The following is a 20569-nucleotide window of genomic DNA, read 5'->3' as shown; positions in this document are numbered from 1 at the left end:
AGGGGTGGGAGATTCTGGCTGCCGATAGATGTTTTTTTTATTTTCATGTTGTTTTTCCTTTTTCCAAGAATAAAAGTCTACTCAAAAGTAATCCAATATGTGTTAAATTCTCAGATTTTTAGGTTGAGTTATTTACCTTAGTTGTATATAGTTATATAGTTATCTATCCGCATAAACCATTGTTCGGATAGAATTCATTGCAATTCCTGAACTCTACATAATATTTCGCGTCCATGGTAAACACTTTGGACTGATTACATCGAACAGTTCCCGATGAATGCTCGCAAAAGCATCTGGTCGCTGGTGGCAAACTATTATCATTTGTTTTTCATTTCTCTTCATAAATTATGCAGAACCTGACCAAAGTTTAATTTTGATTTCATTTGAGCAATTATTTAATTCGTTAAGTTGAGTGATCTTATGAAACAAAATAAAAATGGACGATTTCTCGAAAGTTACAAGAAGAATTGTTTCTCTTCTCAGGGAAAAACCACTTTATTTGGCGGGAATGGTGCAACCAATCACATGTTTTAGATAACGTCATTAAAACTACCAGACATGCGTAGTTGCGAATTTTAAAACCCCAAAATTCTAAGATTTCAGCTGGAATTTTATGTCTTAGTGGAAATTTATGGGAAACGTTTGTGTCCGTTGAATTTGACGCAGGATGTGTTCAAGTTGGATTGTAAACAGTTTCTGTGTTATAGTTGGACTTGTGATATCGTTAAAACTCTGTTCGTCCGTTGCCTATATTGACGATGACGATTGCTTATCGCGAGGACGAAACTGCACCTGGTGTCTGAACGATGGAAACTGCGGATTTTGCGACAAATGCGGTGATCATTGCCACAAACCTGGGGCGATCCATTCTTTAGAAAACTGTACAAACTGTGCTTCGTGTATTCCTGGAAATCTTGCGGGTTCAAAGAAAGGTTACGATTGCAGAGCAGAATGGTAAGCTTATTAATTCACGATGGAAAGCTATTAATTCACGATCACATCACAGTAAACACTTTCTCGCTTCGACAACCACGCTAGTCTTGTGTTCCACAGCGGACATGACAATTTATTTCTGCCTCATACTCAAATTTTTGCAATTAGCCATGTTTGGAGTTCTTTAGAACATTGTTATCAGGAAATGAAAGTAATGATACTATCATCCTGTATGGCCGTCTGTTAGTACAATAATGGCGTTATTTCACCTCACACGACTTCGATAAATAGATTGGTATAGACGATGTAAAAATTTTTCCTGTAAGGTTCTCGATTTTAACGCTGTTTACTTTTCAGGCAGTTATGAAGTTCAGTGAACTGAATGACCGGTTTTAAGTTAAAATCCTCTTCAACTCACGTGGTTACTTTTAGTTCATTTGAGCCTGATCTTTTTAGTGCTATTCATCAATTTTTCGCGTCATTTTCTCCATAAAATATTGCTGATTTCTTCTATTACCCTTTTTCAATTTTTTTTGTTGTATGAAGCACTTGCACGCAATAAAATGTTACTTGGAATATGATATCTTCTTTACATGGAATTAAAGGTTATTGAAGAAGCTTTGCCGTTTGGAATGGACAAAAATGAAAGCTTAGCTGCAGGTTTTACTGAAAAGGTTTTACTGAATATCTTTGAAATTGGTTTGAAATATTTGCATGGCGTTATGAAACACTTGTCATACCTCAGAATGAAATTTTTTGAAATGTACCCTCGGACAAAATTTAGATTTTGTCCTACGAAGATCCCAAAGGGAAACCGCATCTAAATTTCACAAAACGTACCCTTTCTTGTTACATGATCTTTGCTTAAGTTTTGAATTAAATCAAATGTTTTAAGGTTTTTTGGTGTGTAAGATGTTAAGTGTATCTACTATAAAATCTGTTTACATATCTTTACATTATCTCGTCAGGTATTATTATGAGAAATGCCCAGAGGTTGTTAGTGAGCAGAAGACTGTGTATGTTGAGATTGCTCTTTATCTTATAAATCTCCATTCTGTGGATTTAAAGGCTGGAACCTTTCATGCTGATTTCTATCTGTACTTCAAAGGTGTGGACTACATTCAGATTTTTTTGTTTCAATGACATCCTCTCAGGTGCATTAAAAGATTCCCACACACAAGAGTTAGCTCAAACTCTAGGTGAAATCTGTATGCCTACTGTCACTGACAGATGATGCTATCAAGAAACAAATAGCTGTTTAATTATTGTACCTTCTCATGCTATATCAGGAGTTTAAAATCACAAAATATGATTATAGTGATATGCAGATGATAATCAAAACAGAAACAACAATATATAAATTAGTACTTATAATGATAAAGATTTTTAATCAAGGAAGAGATAATGTCAACAAAAACAGTAAGAATGATTATTACGATGGCAATGATAGTATATAATTTTCTGATCCTCAGGCCAGTACCTGTTTGCTCTGGCTCCTGCCTCTGCCCCTAGTTGACACTTCAACCCTTTGATCCTAAAGGGTGACTAGCATCTAATTTCTCCTAAAAAAATTACCCCTGAATCACAGATGAAGTTGGTGAGAATAAGGGAAATGATCTCCGGCTAAATAAGCTCTTGACTGTTGAACAAATTCTCCTTGTTAGCACCACAGGAAAAGTATAGAGGACAGTGTGGAGAAAATGCATAGCGATGTTTGGGTATATAAAGGGTTTAAGTATGAGCAAAAACAAGATTTTTACTAAGTTACTAAATAGAAGGGGAATAGAAGGCTGGCCATTCATTAGGCAACACTGGACTTTCTGAACATTAGAATATTGCTATAAATAAGAAATATGTATGAAATAAGTCAGGAACATTTTCTTTTGTATATAATACAGTACCTGAAGGACAGACAATGTATACAAAACAGAAATGTAAAGATGGTCTTAGAGGAGCTTGCTTTGAGCTTGTAAATGCTGCTGGCCAAGCAGAGGTCGGTAGAACCATCAGTATCTGTTTATAACTAATCCCTTAGAGAGAGAGATATTCCATGATGTTACCTCTAAACTGAATTAGATCAATTATGACATTTATGACGCCACAGGTAACTGCAAAATTTCAAACTAGTTTTGCTCACTTTTCTTCAGAAAAAAATCAATACCTCTTAACATTTGAGTCTGAGGTCCAAGCTGCAAGTTACAAAGTTTAACTTTGTTTTCTTCTTCTTAGATTTATGGCCCAACTAAGTGTGAAGTAGGTGGGTCATAAATCTAAGTGAAATACAAAGGAGATGGGTAAAATGAGGTGAATGGGAAAATGGGAGGATGTGTAAAACAAGGTGTTACGTAAAATGGTAAATTTTTCCCACTCATAATGACATTAAAAAAAACAAAAACAAAAAACGTTCCAACATACACATGAAATCTTTACAGGTCTCCAGCCATGAAGGAAAGTATTTCAGAGTGAAATCAGCTTTTAACTTTGCAGCAGATCTTCAGGACTATCCGTAAGTGTGGTGAATTTACTAATCGACAATTTGTGCTTACAACAATTGTTCCAATACTTTGTAATGAAAGATCTTGAATTTGCTTTGTTTTTTCTTGTACAGCTATGACAATCAAACACTGAAAATTGTAATACAAGATATGGAAATGACTGCAAAGGAGCTTAGATGGAAAGTTATGCAGGTACAGAATTTCAAAAATCTTAAGTGCACTATTAATCTTTTAGCCCCTATATTACCCCTGAATCAAGCATGAAATTCATGAAAGTAGATGAGATGATCACCAACTAAAGCAGCTCTTGATTGTGAAACAAATTCTCCCTGTCAACCTCTTTGGAAATGTATGGGGAACAGTATGGAGAATATGCATATTGATGTTAGGGTGTAAAGGGTTTACTAATTTCCAATATGATAGGCATGTAGCTACCTATTTTCGATTAGTTTTCCAATCTCCATTTCATCCAACTTGTTCAAGTGAATGTAATACTTTGACCTGTAGACAGCAGGCCAAATTATTACTTACAGCACTTTATTTGATTACGATCAGATTCCTCTATGAAGATGAAGAACCCTTTCAATTCCCAAAGTGACTTCCTAGTTCATTTGGTGGTGGCTCACCCAACTAAATAATGGGAGGGTTCCAGCCCTCTGAGGCCAGGGTTTTTCAGGGTATTTTTTTGTTGGCAATGTTTTTCAATAAAAGCACTCACAGGGCTATACTGGTCACATGGGGTGAAGACACTCTGTCAATGCGCTCTTGGTTGATTTCTCTTTAAATTTCATTGGTTATCAAAAATCAACCTAAGTTTGCTTCCTTTTTAAAATGTGTTTGTAGGGATCAGATGACAGTGATTTCAAATTCCGGGGTGGAGTTTCACCAACACTAAACTATACTGGCTGGTTATTTGATACCAACTCTTGGTCACAGATGGTTTATGAAAGGTATGTTACCAGTATATCAGTGTCATCATAAATAATTTGGGATTTTGCAGTGGTTTTGCTTCTCCAATCTATTTGATTGGTCCCAAAAACATGCGCCAACTTCTCAACCAACCAGATGCTAAACTGTAATAAAACTGGGACTTAGTTCTAATCTGTGACTGGTTTTATATCTTATTCGTTACAAGGGTGACACCAGATTTCTGATCCAATCACAATGCATAATAAACCCAAAACAATACCCTAGATTAGTGAACTTTTTGAAGAGCCAATAAGAACTCAAAGTAAAAACAAGACAACCCCATAAAGTGCAAGAAAAAGCTGGCAACCAGGTTGTGATTGGTGTTAGTTTTTAGAGTGTGTGGCGCAAGTTTTCTGGACCAATCACTGAGCAAAGTAGAGGAAAACCAATGCATTCCTGCATTACTTTCAACACTTAACCCTTTAACTCCAAGATCAAATTTGTAATTCTCCCTACTCTCAACCATACAATTCTTACACCGTTAGTTCTAAGAATTTGGTATTGGATCAACTAATTATCCCCAAATTGATCTTTTCCTTTATTCTCATCACTTATCTGGTTGATATTGTATAGATATTGTAAGGAGAAATTCTTTCTTGGTCACTTATGGGAGTTAGGGTTAATTGAAAATTGCCCTACTCTCAATACCCAACTAAAAGTAACTCTCTTAGATATATTATTGATACTGGTGATTGAGATGGGATTTGTTTTAAAACATTTTATTTTTCAGGTACAACCCGTTTTTGGACCAAGGAGTGTCTCGCTATGAATTTTTATTTCACATGAGGAGACACAAGCGTGCAGCGTTTTTCAAGATATTTTTACCTCCTCTTTTTATAGTGCTTGTAGTAAGTATCTGAATACCGAGAAAAGTTACTTGAAAATGTAAATAAAAGTGTAGTGGAATTATGTAATTGTCACATCCATCTCGTCGCACGATATATTATTGCACTGGTGCAATACGTGGAGAGAAAGCGAAGGAAAAGCTGAAGTGTTTACAAGTTCTCGCTGCCTTTTCCAACCCATTTCAATTTGCATCCTGTGAGCTGAGCTATATGCGTAACCCGTCATGTAGAGTTAAATGCATTTTAGTACGTTCTTTTGGTGCGACAACCTCACGTACAACATTTTTATCATACTTTTGCCGTACCAGAGTCGAACGTGCATTGCAGGTGGACAGAGTCTGAGATATGACGCTGTCAATTAGCCCCCGTCAATTCTCAGCGACCAAGTAGAATGCACTTACAGTTAAAATACTGTCACCACTGGTCTCTCTCTTGTCTTGGCAAAGTTATTTCCGATTGCGAGGCGAGAGCTACTGTTTTAGAATTGTTAAGGCGTTAGTTAAAACTACCACTGAGTGAACGTGACATATAAAATGTACTTTTTTCCTCTCCTTCTCAGGTCTGTTTTTCATTTTCTATTCCACCAAATGACGCCTCAATGCGATTGTGGATCGATGGGTAAGTGTATTAAATGCATGTGTTTCTGAGACTAATTACATGTCGATCTAGTTTTTTAGTGAGCAAGCCTTAAAGAAGAACTACTGCCTTACGTAGGGGATTTTTGATGAAAAGAAAAAAAGACCACGGTCTATTCTGCTGGCGAAATTCAGCAAGTAATAAACGTTTATCTTCTGAAAAAAAAAATTTAATTCGATCTGGAAGAGAAGTTTGCTCTCTATATTTGTTTTTTTCCTCGAACAACCGCAGTTCCTTTTCGAGAGAAGATTCTGCGGTGTGCGCTAGACCAAACAAGTAAAAATATCACTATTTAAAAGTGTTTGCGCTAAATTTTCTTAGTTTAGCGGCTGTCTTGAGAACAACTTTTTATCTAAAATTTGTGTTTCTTTATTTCTTTCTTTTCCTTCTTTATTCACAGTTCACTTTTGGTGTCTGCTGTTATGTTTCATGCCACTGTCAGTGAACAAACACCTGATACACCGGTAACTTGGCATTTGGAAATACTAAGAATTCTACTACAGAAATAATTGCAATATCGTCCCTTGTTCTGGTGCGTTCTTTTATGAATTACCCATATGCAATTTTTGTTTTGTTTCATTGGCAGGAGTTAACTTTGGCTGATCGCTTTATGGTCGGAGTCTATGGCTTTATTTTCGCCTCATTCATTGTTACAATAGTGATGTTAAGACTTCAAAGAGAAAACTACTATTACTATGCTGATACATTCTATAGCTACACAGAATGGCTGGTAAGAATTACTGTCGTTTGCCTGATTGGAGGGATGAAATTTTTTCTATATTCTATATTTATTAGGTGGTCTAATAGCAATGGAGAAAGCCGATATCTTATCACGTTGGTTTTTGTCACGATGTTCCATAGCAAGTCTTTTAGCCTAACTTTGACCTGAGCCTGGAGTCGACTTCGAATTTGACCTGGGTCAAGATCGGATGTGACTCGCCCTTGGAGTTGATCCGGAATTTGCTTTTGACTCCGATGCAAGTTAACTCAGATTTTACTCGAGTTCTGGTAAAAGTCTCCCTTGGAGTATGTAAAGATGTTTTTCGTCTTGTCACGAGCGTAAGAAAAAGAAAAGAAATAGGAGTCTTCTTGAGGAATCGAACCTTCCGACGCTCCTTCTCTCTCTTGGAGTTAACCTTGGTTTGGATTCGACGTGAACTCGGGTTTGACTCGGGTTTGACTTGGGCCCGGATGTAACTCCAATACGGGTTTTACGCAAAGTCGAGTGTGATATGGATTCTACATCGGATCTAACTGGTATAATCGGACTTCACAAATGGAATTGGCTTTATTCGTTCGGCGTAAAGAACGAAGGAAGAGTACCAAGCTATTTGACACAATTCCCGACTAATCTGAATCTGCTTTTGTTGATATTTATGTGCTGATTGTTCTTTATTGCAGGTGTGGTTTACAGCGCCGACGTTCTTCTTCTTCCTCTATTACGTGAATTCATCGCTTGAAAATGTACTGCTTTATGAAGTCCTTGTCGCTGTTTTGTCTCTGATACTCAACAGATTTGTCTCGTGTCTCAAGTAAGAGTCTCGTCAGTACTTTTGGAGTGGGGTTAAACAGGGGTGGGTCAGAAATATTATATCGAGCAAGGGGAGGGTTCAGAATTCCTTCTTGATCAACTCCTCCACCCCAGTAAATCGCATTTGTACGCACATGCACAAATAAAATCACCCAGTTGGTCAGTAATATGCGATCTTGTCGTTGCTATCTTTGCGGTCATACAAGTAGCAAAAACCCTTTGTTTGTGATTAACATGGCTCCAATGATACGTGAATATGTTTTTGCTTTTGTAGATCCCGTTTGTTTAGGTTACTGAAGTTTGACACATCATCAGGAACGAATTGCCAATCTCCGCTGGAAGAGAGTGTTAACCAGCGAGGCGGTGGATATTTCAGACTAACACAAGACGAGGTAAGAGAGAAACGTTGATGAAGATATATTCCAAACATCAAGCTGAGTAAAATATGAAAAAAATTTGCCGCACGCAGTTATCGCAGATCTAATCAAGGCCTGTTCATTTTTCCTTGTCATTCTACAGGAGTCAGAGCTGCAATCACATGCAGCAGTGTGCAAGCCTTGCTTTCCTGGTAACCGTGACAACACATGTGAGGAGCCCTGCCCAAAACAGCAACCCACACCCAATAAGAAAGCTTGATAAAGAGTTCCAAACATGAAAGGATTCAGCACAAATATCGTCCTTGGAGCCGTGACCAATTTGTTTTATTTTGTTGTTAGTTTTATCGGCAAATCAGATTCTTAATCTCGCAGCCAGACCTACCCTCTGGGAACGAAGAATTATCTTTTGCTATATCAAGATCATAATATTCCCGCGGTGAACTTTAGTCCACTGGATTGACTGAATTGTGCTGGTGAGAAGTCACACCGCCCCTTGGATTTGGAGGATTTGAGGACATATTTTATTCTCACAAAGCACGAGAACCTACGTAGATTTACCAGATCTAGCCTGAGCTTAGATTATCTTTTTCTTCCTGTTACACAATGGTCTTACAATTTTATGAATAGTTGAACCTTACCTAACCTCTGCTCCCATGTATTAGCCAATACCTGATGTCATTGCACAAGATCGGACAGGAAAATTTGAGTGGCATGAGATTTCAAATAACTCAAGAAAAATAAATGTTTATAAGCTTCATTCATTCAATTAAGAATTTGCACTTGTGATATTTTGTTTTAATCAGATAAAAAACGTAAGTTTACACTTTTCCACTTTTCTCCAATCTCAGTCTCTTACTTAACTCAAGCAGACAACACGTAATATATACAAGTCACTATGTTAATATAGACGCGCAAGATAAGAAGTTACTTTTCATTAAAAAAAAAAAAAAAGAATAAGAGAAACCTTTTACAACTTAAGCTACTTCTATCATGGACTCCTCTTGATTTGGTACAACACTAGTTTTGGAATCTTTGGGCAACTCGGGAGAACTGGATGGAAAACTTACAGGAAAACTTCCCTAGAAAAATTGATCAAAGTGAGCAACTACGTACCTATCCCCCCACCCCCTCCTCCCCCAACCCCACACTAACCCTAACTTGTTATTAGTTGACTGCTGTTGGGATAGGGAAGGGATTGGTAAGGTGCGAGTTGCTCAGATGCTGATATTGATCTAGAAAAAGAAAGCAAACAAAGTTCTGAATCGTGATGTGACTTGCTTCGTACGGCTTTCCTTTTCTTTTTTTTTTCTTTTCTTACGATTCTTAAGAATTAGTTTCAATTAATGCGACAAACTCAGCTGTTCAAAATTACATTTTACATTTTCTCTTTTTGATTCCTGTCTCGGGAAGATTACCAAGGAGCCTCAACCGCCTGTTCCCGACCCAGATTTCCTGGTTCACGTGCTAACGTGACGACAATAATCCAAGCAAGTTTTCAAAGAAACGTTGCGTGACCAACCAAAGAAGTGTCCGTAACCATCTTGGCATTAGCCACCTCGCAAAAAACAGACATTCAAAGAGCTAACCTGTGTAGCTGGCAGCTTTCGGGGCGTTTGTTGGAATAGAGACGTCGAGGCGCGAAAGTAGTCAGCGGACGTTAGGTTCGGGCTTTACCATTATTTGCTGTCCTACACCTCTCACGGCCTGGCTGCATCTTTTCACGGCGCCTCCACTTGACTGAATTTCCGCCGTTTACTCGAGTGCGGTCTTCGATCTTTTCGAGATGGTTTGGGAGGAGCGCGGGCTCGTTTCACGAACAGTGACTTGTAATAAAGCCTTCCCATTGAAGCTTCAAAGCGCATATTGAATTGCCAAGTAAGAAGGCTTGGATGGATGTTGAAAGAGAAGTAAAATAAGAAGATCCACGAGTTAAATAATGAGAATAAGTCTCTTTTTCATATGTATATCCGAAGAGATTTCATGACAGTTGGCCCGGCATGAAACCATCGCTTGAGAATTGTACAGTGTATTAAAATATCCTCAGTCTTAAGATGTCCTGGCCTTCTATCAAGTTATTGGCTCTTCTTCTTGGGATTTCGCTTACTCATCTGTTTTTGAATTATATCCATTACACGCGGCCTGTGATCCAAAACCTGAGGAAAACGAGGACGAACTCATTAGTCCCTTAGATGTAATCCACAATTCTCCCATCTACCTTCTGAAAATTTCCTTGTAAATACGTTACGAGAACCTAGTGTTCTATCAAGATAACACCCTCTCGCTGATAAGCTTGTGTATTCTCAACACCCGCCGGCCATATGATGTATTGATATTGTACGGAGAAGTTAAAAGTTAATAACTTTTCAGATCCTGATTAAGTTGATTCCTTAGCACTGTACGGCTCATCCCAGCGGCTTCTTCTTTAAAACCGGAGATAAAAAAAAACCTTTTTTTTTTCTTTTCGAGTGAGTGACAACAGTGATCTATTATTTTGCTTGCTTTGCCTGAAATTAGTAACTTATCATCTGTAATGTAACATTAATGTTGTCGGTATAGTGAATCAAGCAAATACTCGCGATTGTAATATCATTATGAAAAATATTATCATCATACACTGCTTTTAACAATTTTCAAAACGATTATCATCATTCAAAGAATTGTCTACAGGGTGTTTCTCCCCTCAAACGAGCCCAAGGAAAGCCCGTTTTAATCCAAAAATCAATCTTCCGGGAGATTTGCAAGCGATGAATAAACTTGGACGAAAATATAATTGACTGCGATGATTCCTCATATAATGTAGTGATCTCTTGCTCACTAAAAGATCTCTAGGTACCGAGACTTAATAACTCCCACCTTGATCATAGATTTTCGCGAATCTCCAAGCTGTTCAACAACCAGCTGCGATCTTTGAATGTTACCCTGACAGAAAAAAAAAGGAAGAGAAAAGACCATTTAAGATGCAGTTTATCTGTGCGTTAGGTAGCTTGTTTGCAAAGCTGAAATATTAGGGAAGCAGGAAGGCTTTTCTGTAACCCACTAGACAAAAACCTGATGCGATATAGTTTGGTGGGAGTTTGTTTCTTTGCGTTTTTATCGCTTTGATCGAGTTCAGCTAAATTTAAAATACGAGACATATGTCAATATCTGTTTTATAGGAGCTTTGATGTCAGCGGAATGTTGTCTCACCTGAAGTAACTCATTTAACATCACTAAATCGTCCTGGAATTTGGTTTTCTGACCCGGTTTCACCTTAGGAATCTTTTCTCTGATCTCTCCCATCTTTTTCAACACTTCCTGTTCAGCAGCGATCTGAAAAAAAGACGCAATTTATTTCAGGGCCGAATGAAAAGTTTGACAGGTCACTGAGGACAACTCCTCGCCCCAAAGACTCAGGGAACAAGAAACCCTGTGGATAAGTTAATGTGTGAGATTCACTCCAGTTTCTTCCTCACCAGCTCGTCCATTTGTCCAGCGATGTGCTGGACCCGCCAGCCGTTTGCTCTCTGTATAATCCCCTTCTGACTGGCAATTTCTTGTATGGAGGGTTTTCTTTCTTCTGAGAAACAAAAGACAGACGATGAATAAACAGACCCAGACTAATGTTACCTTTAGCCTAAGTTTCTTCCGCCATCCCTATTCCTTTGTAAAACAATTTTCGATGGAGTGTCGAAAGTAATCTGAGATTACAATGGTTTTGCTTCGGCACATTTTGTGATTGGTCCAGAAAACTCGTGCCACATTCTCAACCAATCAGATAACTAGAAAAATCCAACCACCACCTGGTCGCTTGCGTTTTCCCGCCTTCTGAGCAGTTTGCTTGTTTGAAATCTAAACTATGATTCGCTCCTCGTGATTTTTGTCTCTGGTTCTAATTGGCCATTGTGATTACTTCGGTTCTGGTTTAACAACAATCAATAGAAAACCCGCTCTGGTTTACTCTTACAGGTTGCGTAACATCACAAAGAAAGGCTGCAAAGAAGACTCGCAGAAGTCGTGAGGTAATTTACACTGACCTTTTGCCTTGACATCAGAATACCGCTGGAAATGGTTATGAGCTGCTTTTGTGTTGATCTTGTAATTCGCAACGATGGAGATTTTTGGCCTCTTTAGTAGTATGAACTTCAAATCTTCATCTGCTGTTGAGAATGAGAGAAGCAAAGAAATATGCAAAACTAAATATATTGACACAAGGGGGGAGTAATTCCCTAATCCATACCCTTCCTTCCTTCTTTTGTGTATCGAACACTTCCCCCCCCCCCCCCTTTGGTAGTAGCGGTTTAATTGTGTTCCACAAAACTTTGCTCTGTTTTGAAGATTTGAATATGTCCCTGCCTTTCCTCACTGAAATACGCCGACACAGCAAACTAATGTGGAGATAGTTCTTACCTTCCTCCTGTTTTGGTTTCTTGTCTTCATCTGTTGGCGAATCAGGTTCCATGTTAACGTTACTACCGAACTTGTCTTCCGTAGCGACACTGCAAATATGAGGTTTTCATAGTTTAAACACTCTTGGGTTGCAAAAAAGAAAACAAAAATGATAATAAAACAATTACAACAAAAAAAGTAAGCTTTTTTAACACTTATCTGGCGGTTTAGCCGTTTGATAGCATTGTCTGCCCTTTGAACCAGTGAGCCCTGACCTTTGGTTATACGCATACTTACACATTTTGCTTTCGTGGTTTTTTCCTCGGTGAAGCCGCCTCGCTGCTCGTAGTTGTAGCATTTGCGAGTAAGGGCGTGGCAGGGGCGACAGGAGTGTTTCCGTTCAACACAGCAGTGGTAGCCACACTTGGGGTAGGTGCCGCCTCGCTGGACGGTTCTCTCTTGACTTTACTCGGTGACACGGGAGCGGTTTGATTGACAGCTGGCTGTTCTGTTGTTGTAACACTGGCTGTTGTTACGGCTGCAGTTTCGTTCGATTGACTTCCAGAATCACTGAGGCAACAAATTTCATATTATAATGAACTATAAATTAAACTCTCTTTGTTAGCAAAAAAAAAATAAAAATAAATAAATAAATAAAACGTCTGCGGAGATCAACCGGAAAAGCACGATAATGTGAATGCAACAATCAGCCTTCCTTGAAAAGAAAAAATGAGGTCTGTTTGTTAAGCAGCAGCGCTAAAAACCTACGAGACAGGTAACGGCAACTCAGTGTAACTGCAAAAAATTACTTTGTGATTATTTCCAGGATTAAAATATTAAAAAGCGTAATTTTCTATCCAGCAGGCCTCATAAAATATTGCAGTGTTGTCAATGCATACCTTGCGGGTTTAGGCGAGTTCTGTGTGGAGTGTGGTGCAGACAGTGTACTGTCCGATCTTGGGCTGGCTGCGGCCTCCGTCTGATTTGATACCAGCATCTCAGCGGCAAACGGCAGTTGGCTTGGAGGTTTACGCACCCTGAAAAAAAATTTTCAGAGAGCAATTCTCAGTCGATTATAGAAATTAACCTGAGATGGTATTATTTCCACTTTTATTTGCTCTACCCTTGCTCTTGAAAAGTTTCGCCGCCCTTAGAAACAAACAAAACCTGAAACCACTCGGGTCACTCGCGATTTTTCGCGCTTCAAGCAGTTTTCTTGTTGTTCCTTTCTAATCAATCGTTATTATTTCCTTGCTATTTGTTCAACAAAAACCAGTCGGAATGCCCTCTATATTTAATCTCGGCAACCGAAAACTTGAGCGGAAGTCAAAGTAACCAATCACAATTGACAAATGCGACAAATCTGATCGCGCAGCCAATAACATTGCAGCAAAAGCGACCCTCAGTTTATCGAAAGATCTGTCTCCTCCCCTAACAACACTCCATTTCACAACTGATATCACATGGTAGATGACACCAAACGATCTATGGCCAAAAAAAAACATCAAAGTGATAGCTCCTCTTTTTTCACCTACCCTTCTGAAGTTCTCTTTCGTAGAATGCTTGGCCGCGGAGATGTCGCATTGGGATTTGGAGCTGTCAGCTGTGTGGCCTGGATTCCGGCTGACGGTGGGACATTGAAGATTGGAACACTGTATGTACCAGCAATTGCACCACTGATGTCCATAATACCAGCACTAGCCGGCGTGTCTGTCCCAGTTAAGTTCGCTATACTTGAAGCTGAATGATTATAAATAAGGATTTTTAATAAGAGCAATTTTCAAAACGCAACTTTGCTGATACTGCATCCAAATGAATGCTGGGATTGACCAACCTTGGTCCCTCAAGGAGGATGATGTTTCGCGCGGCCTCGATATTTTTTTGTTGTTGTGTGAGATGCAGCCTCGCAAATTATTTGAAAAAAGTATGTTTGCAAACCTTTTAACTTTCCACGATGGCCGACGAGATCATTGATCTGTGTGGGAATGTGAAAATTACTGTAGATATCCCAAAAGGTACAAAATTTGATCAAAAACCAATTTCCAATTTATGGGTTGGTGCAGAAGTCCGTAAAAAGTTTCCTTACACAGGCTGAACTGCAAGGTCAAAATACCACGAAACCAGGCCTGATGACGGTGCGATAGTAGCAGTACAGAGTAAACGAGGAAGGATTGGGTCGGGTCGCGTAAAGCCAAACCTTCCTCGCTATTTCACACTTCCGCTACTATCACGGTTGATCTTTCGCGTGATCATTGCAGGAACCGGGTTTTCCACCCACGCACGAGCACGCGTGGCCATGGCGTGGTGCGCAGGCACCGTCCTTAATAGGACATGTCAGAGAGACGGCCGTTGGATGGCAGACTTCACCCTCTAGTCTAGCATGTAAACCTTTCTAAAACTGCCAACATTTCAAACTGTCCCAAAATCTCACAATTACCTTCCGCAAGCTCTCTATTTCTGCTTTTGTGCTTTTTTACCGCTGCCATCTTTAGGAGTGATACGGTGTGGAAAAGAAAGTGCACCCACAGGCTACCCACCTAAGGTCTTCAAAAACATAGACTACTCACCTCCAACACCAAGTGCTGCAGATGGTTGGAAAATCAGCCTTGAATGATCCATAATCTGCATAGGGTTCACTCCAGCAGCTGCAGCAGCAGCCGCAGCAGAAGTGACCACACCCTGTGATCTGGCAAGAGACGGCATTGGGCCAAAGGCTGGTTGGTGATACTGTGGATGAAGCCCTGGGTGCACTGCTATATGGTAAATTTTGTTGTTAGAATACTTTTGTTAATTAGTTCACAAATGTTCATGTTGTGGTTTAATTTCACCCATGGTTTTTATTCTCTTTTGTTCCAAACTCCATACCATAAACTAAAATACCACAACCAAACAGACAAGAGAATGAAATTTAAACAAACAAGCTATAACTGGTAAGGAGACATTTGAATTTGATCAGATGATTAAAGGAGCAAAGTGCATACTCACCAGATATAGCATCTTGATAAAATAGACCTGCCATACTAGCCATAGGGTGGTAAGGGAACTGGGGCAAGGCCTGATGTGCTCTGGAGTAAAAAATAAATAAATATATAAATTGTAATAATAACAATAATAATAATGATAATAATAAATGCTGTAATAATAAATAGTAAATGCTCTTTAACAAAACCATGTCAAAGCTATCCTACATTTAGCTGAATCTTTTATCCAAACATTTCTTTTCGTAAACAGTGTTGAGAGGGCCCAAAGCTAGCAGTGGAAGGAAAATGATGATTAGAGGTGACAGCCTTATGGCAATATCTAAAAAAATAATGATTAACATTTATATGGTGCAAATTAAATAAGTGCATTATCAAATGCGCTTTACACAGACTTAAAATTTTTGTTAGTAAATACAGCTGATGAACATTTATATATAGTTAAAAATAACTAAATATTTACAATACCTGGCAATTCCCCTAAGAAGATAAAAACACTACATTACTGGGTCAACAAAAAGAATCTTAAATCTCCAGTGTGACTGTCACGCCACATATCATGCAAAAAGAGAAACATGTCCAATGTCTAATCTAAAATTTATGAGTCTTCAGGAGTTTTAATAACTTTATCCATAACAGCTGTCAAAGTTGTAACAGAAAGCTGTGCCTGGAAAGGGGGCTGAAGTGAAACTCGACCATACAAGCCTGCTGTATGGCTATTTAGAGGTCTTACTGATGGTGGTAGTCTACAGGCAACCTGCTACCAATTAAAACCCTTCAGACTTGTGAAACAGTCTTGCCCAGGATTAGTTTTTCAAAGAATCAGCAAGGCAAATACAGCTGAAATTTAACCATCCCTGCTAAATTTACAAAAAGACCAAGTTCCTTACAGTACCTGTCCATTCGGCTTTCATTTCCAACAACTGAAAACAACCAAAAAACAACTATCATATAACTGTTTGTGAGTTTCATGAATGAGGAAAGTCTTGCACTCACGAATACACAGTCAAAATGATTTAAACCGAGATTTCAGCAGCATGAAAACCATATGAAAAAAATAGCCAAAACAAGCTCAAGAAATGTGGTACCTGAGTTGAGAGAAGGCCCAGCCATGTGAGGAACAGTGGAAATAGTGCTGGTATGATGAGATGACACTGTTGCTGGAGATGCCGTCCCACTTGGTTTGCTCAACCTTGCATGATCTGCTGCTGGATTCTAAGGGTAAATGATTTTGAAAAAATTATTTACCAGTAGCACACCATGAATGCAAGTTGGTATGCACAAGAAATGTCTGAAGAAGTTTTGAGCTTTAAACTGGTGAGAGGACTGTACTGGGTTTCTGAACCTAGATGGCCTTCCTGCTGCCCTGAAAATTGGCAGGGAACCTTCAGTAATTCAGGAACAGTGTAGTGGAATCTCATGGAAACTGTAATGGCAGAAAAACCATTTTAAAGCTGGCACCAAAACAAGTCAAGGGATTTTGGTGGACACATACATATACATAACGAGCCAACCCGTATAAGCAGGTTGGGTAAAGAATAATCAAAGATTTGCTTGGAGAAAGCTGCAAATGATCTGGAATTATCAGCCTGAAAGACTTGACAAGACAAGCAGAACAGTAAATGTAGAATGCAATGTACACAAGGAAAGCCTAAGGCCTTCCCCTTAGTACTTTCCCAATGTTCAAGTACATGCAGATCACATATCACCCTCTCAATTAAACTCATCTAAATAACATTTAAGCATATTTCCTTTAACTAGCTTAATCTGGTGAGGGCCTGAAATTACACAACATTTACAAGGTATTCATATACTAACTGGCTCCCCAAGAAACAAGGCATGTATGTATTAATATTGCCATTCTTTCAACAACCTACTGCCTTGAGTGAAATGCTGTACATACCGCGGTGGATTCCAAGCTTGAGATAGGTGGCTGCCTTGGAGCCGTGAATGCAATGTGAGGTGGAGTATAGATTCTTGCTGTTGTTGTCAGCACAGCTGGTGTCACACTGACTGTGTTTGACGAGACTATTTTTGACGTTTGAGAATGACCAGACATGCCAACAGCAGCTGATGGCATGTGAGAAATGGTGCTACTGACAGATGTCCCTGTACCTGTAACTGGTCCACTACCATGTGCGGAAATGGGATGGTGTGATGACACTGTGGGAACAGACTGTTTTGGTACTTGATGACTCTGTGAGAGAGGTGCTGATGGTACAATAGAGATGACTTTGTTACTGGTAGAAGCTGGTGGATGGGCTGGTGCCACTGCCTGAACTGTGGGTGATGCACCTCTTCTTGCCAAATCAGTCATCAAACCTGGTCTTGCCTCTCGCATGTCACTTGACTTGTGGTCTGCTACGGGCTGATGCAAAGATGAAGAGACTGCGACAGTTGCAAGATGAGAAGAAGAAGATGGGCCAGGGGATGAAGGACAAGAGGTGCCTGTTGTTATGGGAGCCTGTGACTGTGACTGACCACTGTTATGAGTTTGACTGGTGTGTCCCATAGGTTTCACAGCAGCTGGCATTGTTGGGGTACGTAAAGAAGTATTCCTGGGTGTCACCCCAGCAAGTGCCCCTGCAGCAGCTCCTACAGGGACATGTGAGAAGGCAGGCTGAGGCATCCTCATCATTGAAGCAATCAAAGGATGGCCAGCATTAAATCCTTGCATGGTGCCAGCAACAAGACCAGGTGCAAGGTGACTAGGGATCATTCCAATAGAGCCTGAAGCTGGAGCTATTGGGCGATTCTGAAGAGGTTTTCCCATCTATAAGAAAAAAAAATTTTAAAAATAAAGAAAGACAGTCTGCACATAAGTAATTATATCTTATTGGATGTTTTGGTGTTTAGTATTGCTTAGTATTTTTCCAAGTTGTGCTGTAATTTGACGAGCTCTATGGGCTTGTCAAAATACAAACAACAGGTAAAAATACTCAGTGATACTACACACAAAACATCTAATAAGTTATTCATTATCCAACTGCTTTTTTTTCCTTTCTTTTTTGAGTCTTTCAGCTCATTTCTCATAAGGTGGGAAAAGCAAGGTGGATGGAGAAGTGTAGTACGCATAGCCAATTGATTTAACAGGTTTTTTTACAGTACAAAATAACTGGCTGTCCAAATAATTGTTCAATATTACTGGATATTTGCACTCTACTTTGTGCAGTTGGTTAATAAAAATAGATATCTGTCATTTATCAAATCCAAGGGACAGAGAAAAATTCAAAGTCCTCTGTGAGGGTTTGAATGTCACTCAGTTCTGGAAACTCTGCCAATAACACAGACGTGCAGCAAAAGAGCTGTAAGCTACAAAAAAGTTTTCCACAAATCTGTTTGTCACAAAATTTTAGAGGTAGAATGGCCCTGTCTGAAGGCCTACTATAATAAATAGGAGAGGCTGATAACAATTGAAACTGTTACTTTAACAAAGGATTCATTAACTCCTTCCAGCAAACCTTGATACTTGCTTGATCAACGTGCGCTCTATGATAAGTTCCACTCTCTGGGCCTGCCATTGGGACTTAATTCAAAAAAAGAATGTCCAGCGTTAGATTAATGCTTAATGCAAAAAAAGTTCTGAAAAGGATATCATTTAAAGGAAATATTAACCTTACAGTGGGATGGGTGTCCTTGACACCTTAAAAATGGTGGTGCGTCATGCATAACCAGCAATTATCTTTAAGAGCATGTATTGCAAAAAATAATATGTGAAAATGCAGTGTCCTTTTAGCTGAGTTGGCAGAATTCAGTTTAAAAAATACCACAAGTTCAAACCATAAAGAAAGACCTCTTCCTCTCACAGTGCCTCTGCCCACCAGGAGCTTCAGGGGACTCTGTCCCAGTGAACCATTATGGATAGGTGCCACACAGTTCTTACAGTTTTAGTTCTAAGAATATCAACACCCTCTGGAGATAATTTTCTTATTTTCTTATCACTCTTCTGCTTGAAAATGAATTGTTACTGTAATGAGAAATAACTCATTGGTCATGATGGTGGGTAAAAGTATTAAACCTTTGATTCCCAAGGGGTGATAAAATGGTAAATGATATATCTAAAGACAGGGAATAGTGATTCATAAAATTAATATTAAGGAAGCACGCACTTTTAATGTACACCACATTCTCAGGGAATAGACAGCAAATATTTGTATTATCATCAGTTAGTAGAATTAATTCTCATGTTTTGGGAGGAGAGGTTCAAATTCACCTAGAATATGTGATAGATTTGAACAACATTCATAAATTTAAAAAAACAGCCACCTTGGCAACATTTTAATGCTTCCAAAATAATTATTTAATTCTAAATATTTATGCAGTGACCAGTTAATAAACATTTAGATTGAAATATTAAGATTAAAAGGCAAGGAAATAAAACAGTTCGTCACGTTACAGGAACACGAATTTGATAAAGTGGACTGATAACTGCTTAACACTGTTCATTACAATTTCTAGAATCTGGAGGAGATATATTCTAATCGGCATTCAAGTGATAAATGCAGACATATTTTAACTAAGGAGCCACATGTATGTGTCGGTTTGATTGTGGAAATTATTGAGCGATACTTACTAACAAATGTACCGTTAACTATTGCATGACTAATGCATCAAGGGTTACAGGAAATTGTTCTTAGATAAAACCATGAATACCACATAAACACACAGGCATGCTCAAAATCGAACGGGATGTTTAAATGCCGAAGAGGATCTTGAACAATTAGAGAATTCGACCATATCAAATCTTATTACAAATTTCACACATGGTTAAAAAGGTATTAAATGGAGTCTGTTCGATTTCATGATAACTACATATTCGCTGAAACGATTAGATTTGACAGCAATTCTCCAGCTATAAGACATTTAAAAAAAACCACACAACACAGGAAGGACGAAAAAGCAGAATACCTCCTGGATTGGCGTTCAAAACTTTAGATTTGTCGTGTTTTTCTCCGTCTTGGGAAGGATTCCGAGACTGGCCGCCAACAACATCACGTTCATGTCGATCTTCATTTGGATAACTCATCGTTTAAACGCAAAAATTCTGTCACATCCAGGAAATTTCAAAGATAACGGTGGCCAGTTTCCGGTAAAATCGGAATTAAACGTATAGGAAACATTGAACAGTTTTGAAATTCGGGGGCAAAACGAGAAACCCAGTGATTTTTTCGCGAACGCTTCTCTGCGCATGCTGTAGCAGCAGTCAACAGAATTGTTTCGTCTCACAAAACATCGTGGGCTCTGATTTATGATGGCCTTAGAAACGGCTGTGGTTATTTTTTCAAAATATCAGTGTGCATATTTCAAATTCTTAGCTTTTGAATATCTCTTTTAAAACGTATTTATGATTCCGAAACTAAAGCTTTGAAAGACGATCATAAAACATACATTTTGGACCTAAAAGTGCACATACCGGAAGTAGGATTATGTAACGCAATCA

General features: G+C 38.8%; 2 protein-coding genes across 4 annotated transcripts; one reads left to right on the top strand and one right to left on the bottom strand.

Annotated features, from left to right (window-relative positions):
- The first annotated feature begins 559 nt into the window (after positions 1–559).
- Positions 560–8795, top strand: LOC113675273 (uncharacterized). Its single transcript, XM_027191826.2, has 13 exons — positions 560–954; positions 1902–2041; positions 2832–2926; positions 3366–3439; positions 3542–3620; positions 4272–4378; positions 5128–5245; positions 5802–5860; positions 6279–6342; positions 6465–6608; positions 7280–7410; positions 7684–7801; positions 7929–8795. The coding sequence occupies exons 1-13, from the start codon at positions 668–670 to the stop codon at positions 8043–8045; spliced, it is 1533 nt and encodes a 510-aa protein (XP_027047627.2). The 5' UTR covers positions 560–667; the 3' UTR covers positions 8046–8795.
- Positions 8560–20341, bottom strand: LOC113675272 (uncharacterized). Of its 3 annotated transcripts, none has more exons than XM_027191824.2 (16): positions 20038–20341; positions 18591–18655; positions 17033–17902; positions 16218–16344; positions 16025–16052; positions 15137–15216; positions 14719–14904; positions 13687–13891; positions 13051–13188; positions 12449–12721; positions 12173–12261; positions 11800–11922; positions 11239–11342; positions 10973–11095; positions 10640–10705; positions 8560–9939 (listed from the first exon to the last, which is right to left on the bottom strand). In XM_027191824.2, exons 1-16 carry the CDS (start codon positions 20153–20155, stop codon positions 9859–9861), a joined length of 2676 nt encoding a protein of 891 aa, XP_027047625.2. In that variant the 5' UTR covers positions 20156–20341; the 3' UTR covers positions 8560–9858. The 3 variants fall into 3 exon arrangements, with proteins under 3 accessions (XP_027047625.2, XP_027047626.2, XP_089065335.1); XM_027191825.2 differs by having other exon boundaries at positions 11800–11919; XM_089209209.1 differs by having other exon boundaries at positions 14719–14901; positions 20038–20320.
- Between the last annotated feature and the right edge of the window lie 228 nt (positions 20342–20569).

This window comes from Pocillopora damicornis, chromosome 6, assembly GCF_964200805.1.
Source record: "Pocillopora damicornis chromosome 6, jaPocDami1.2, whole genome shotgun sequence".
Classification (NCBI taxonomy): Eukaryota; Metazoa; Cnidaria; class Anthozoa; order Scleractinia; family Pocilloporidae; genus Pocillopora; species Pocillopora damicornis.
This window is presented reverse-complemented; position numbering and strand designations above follow the sequence as displayed.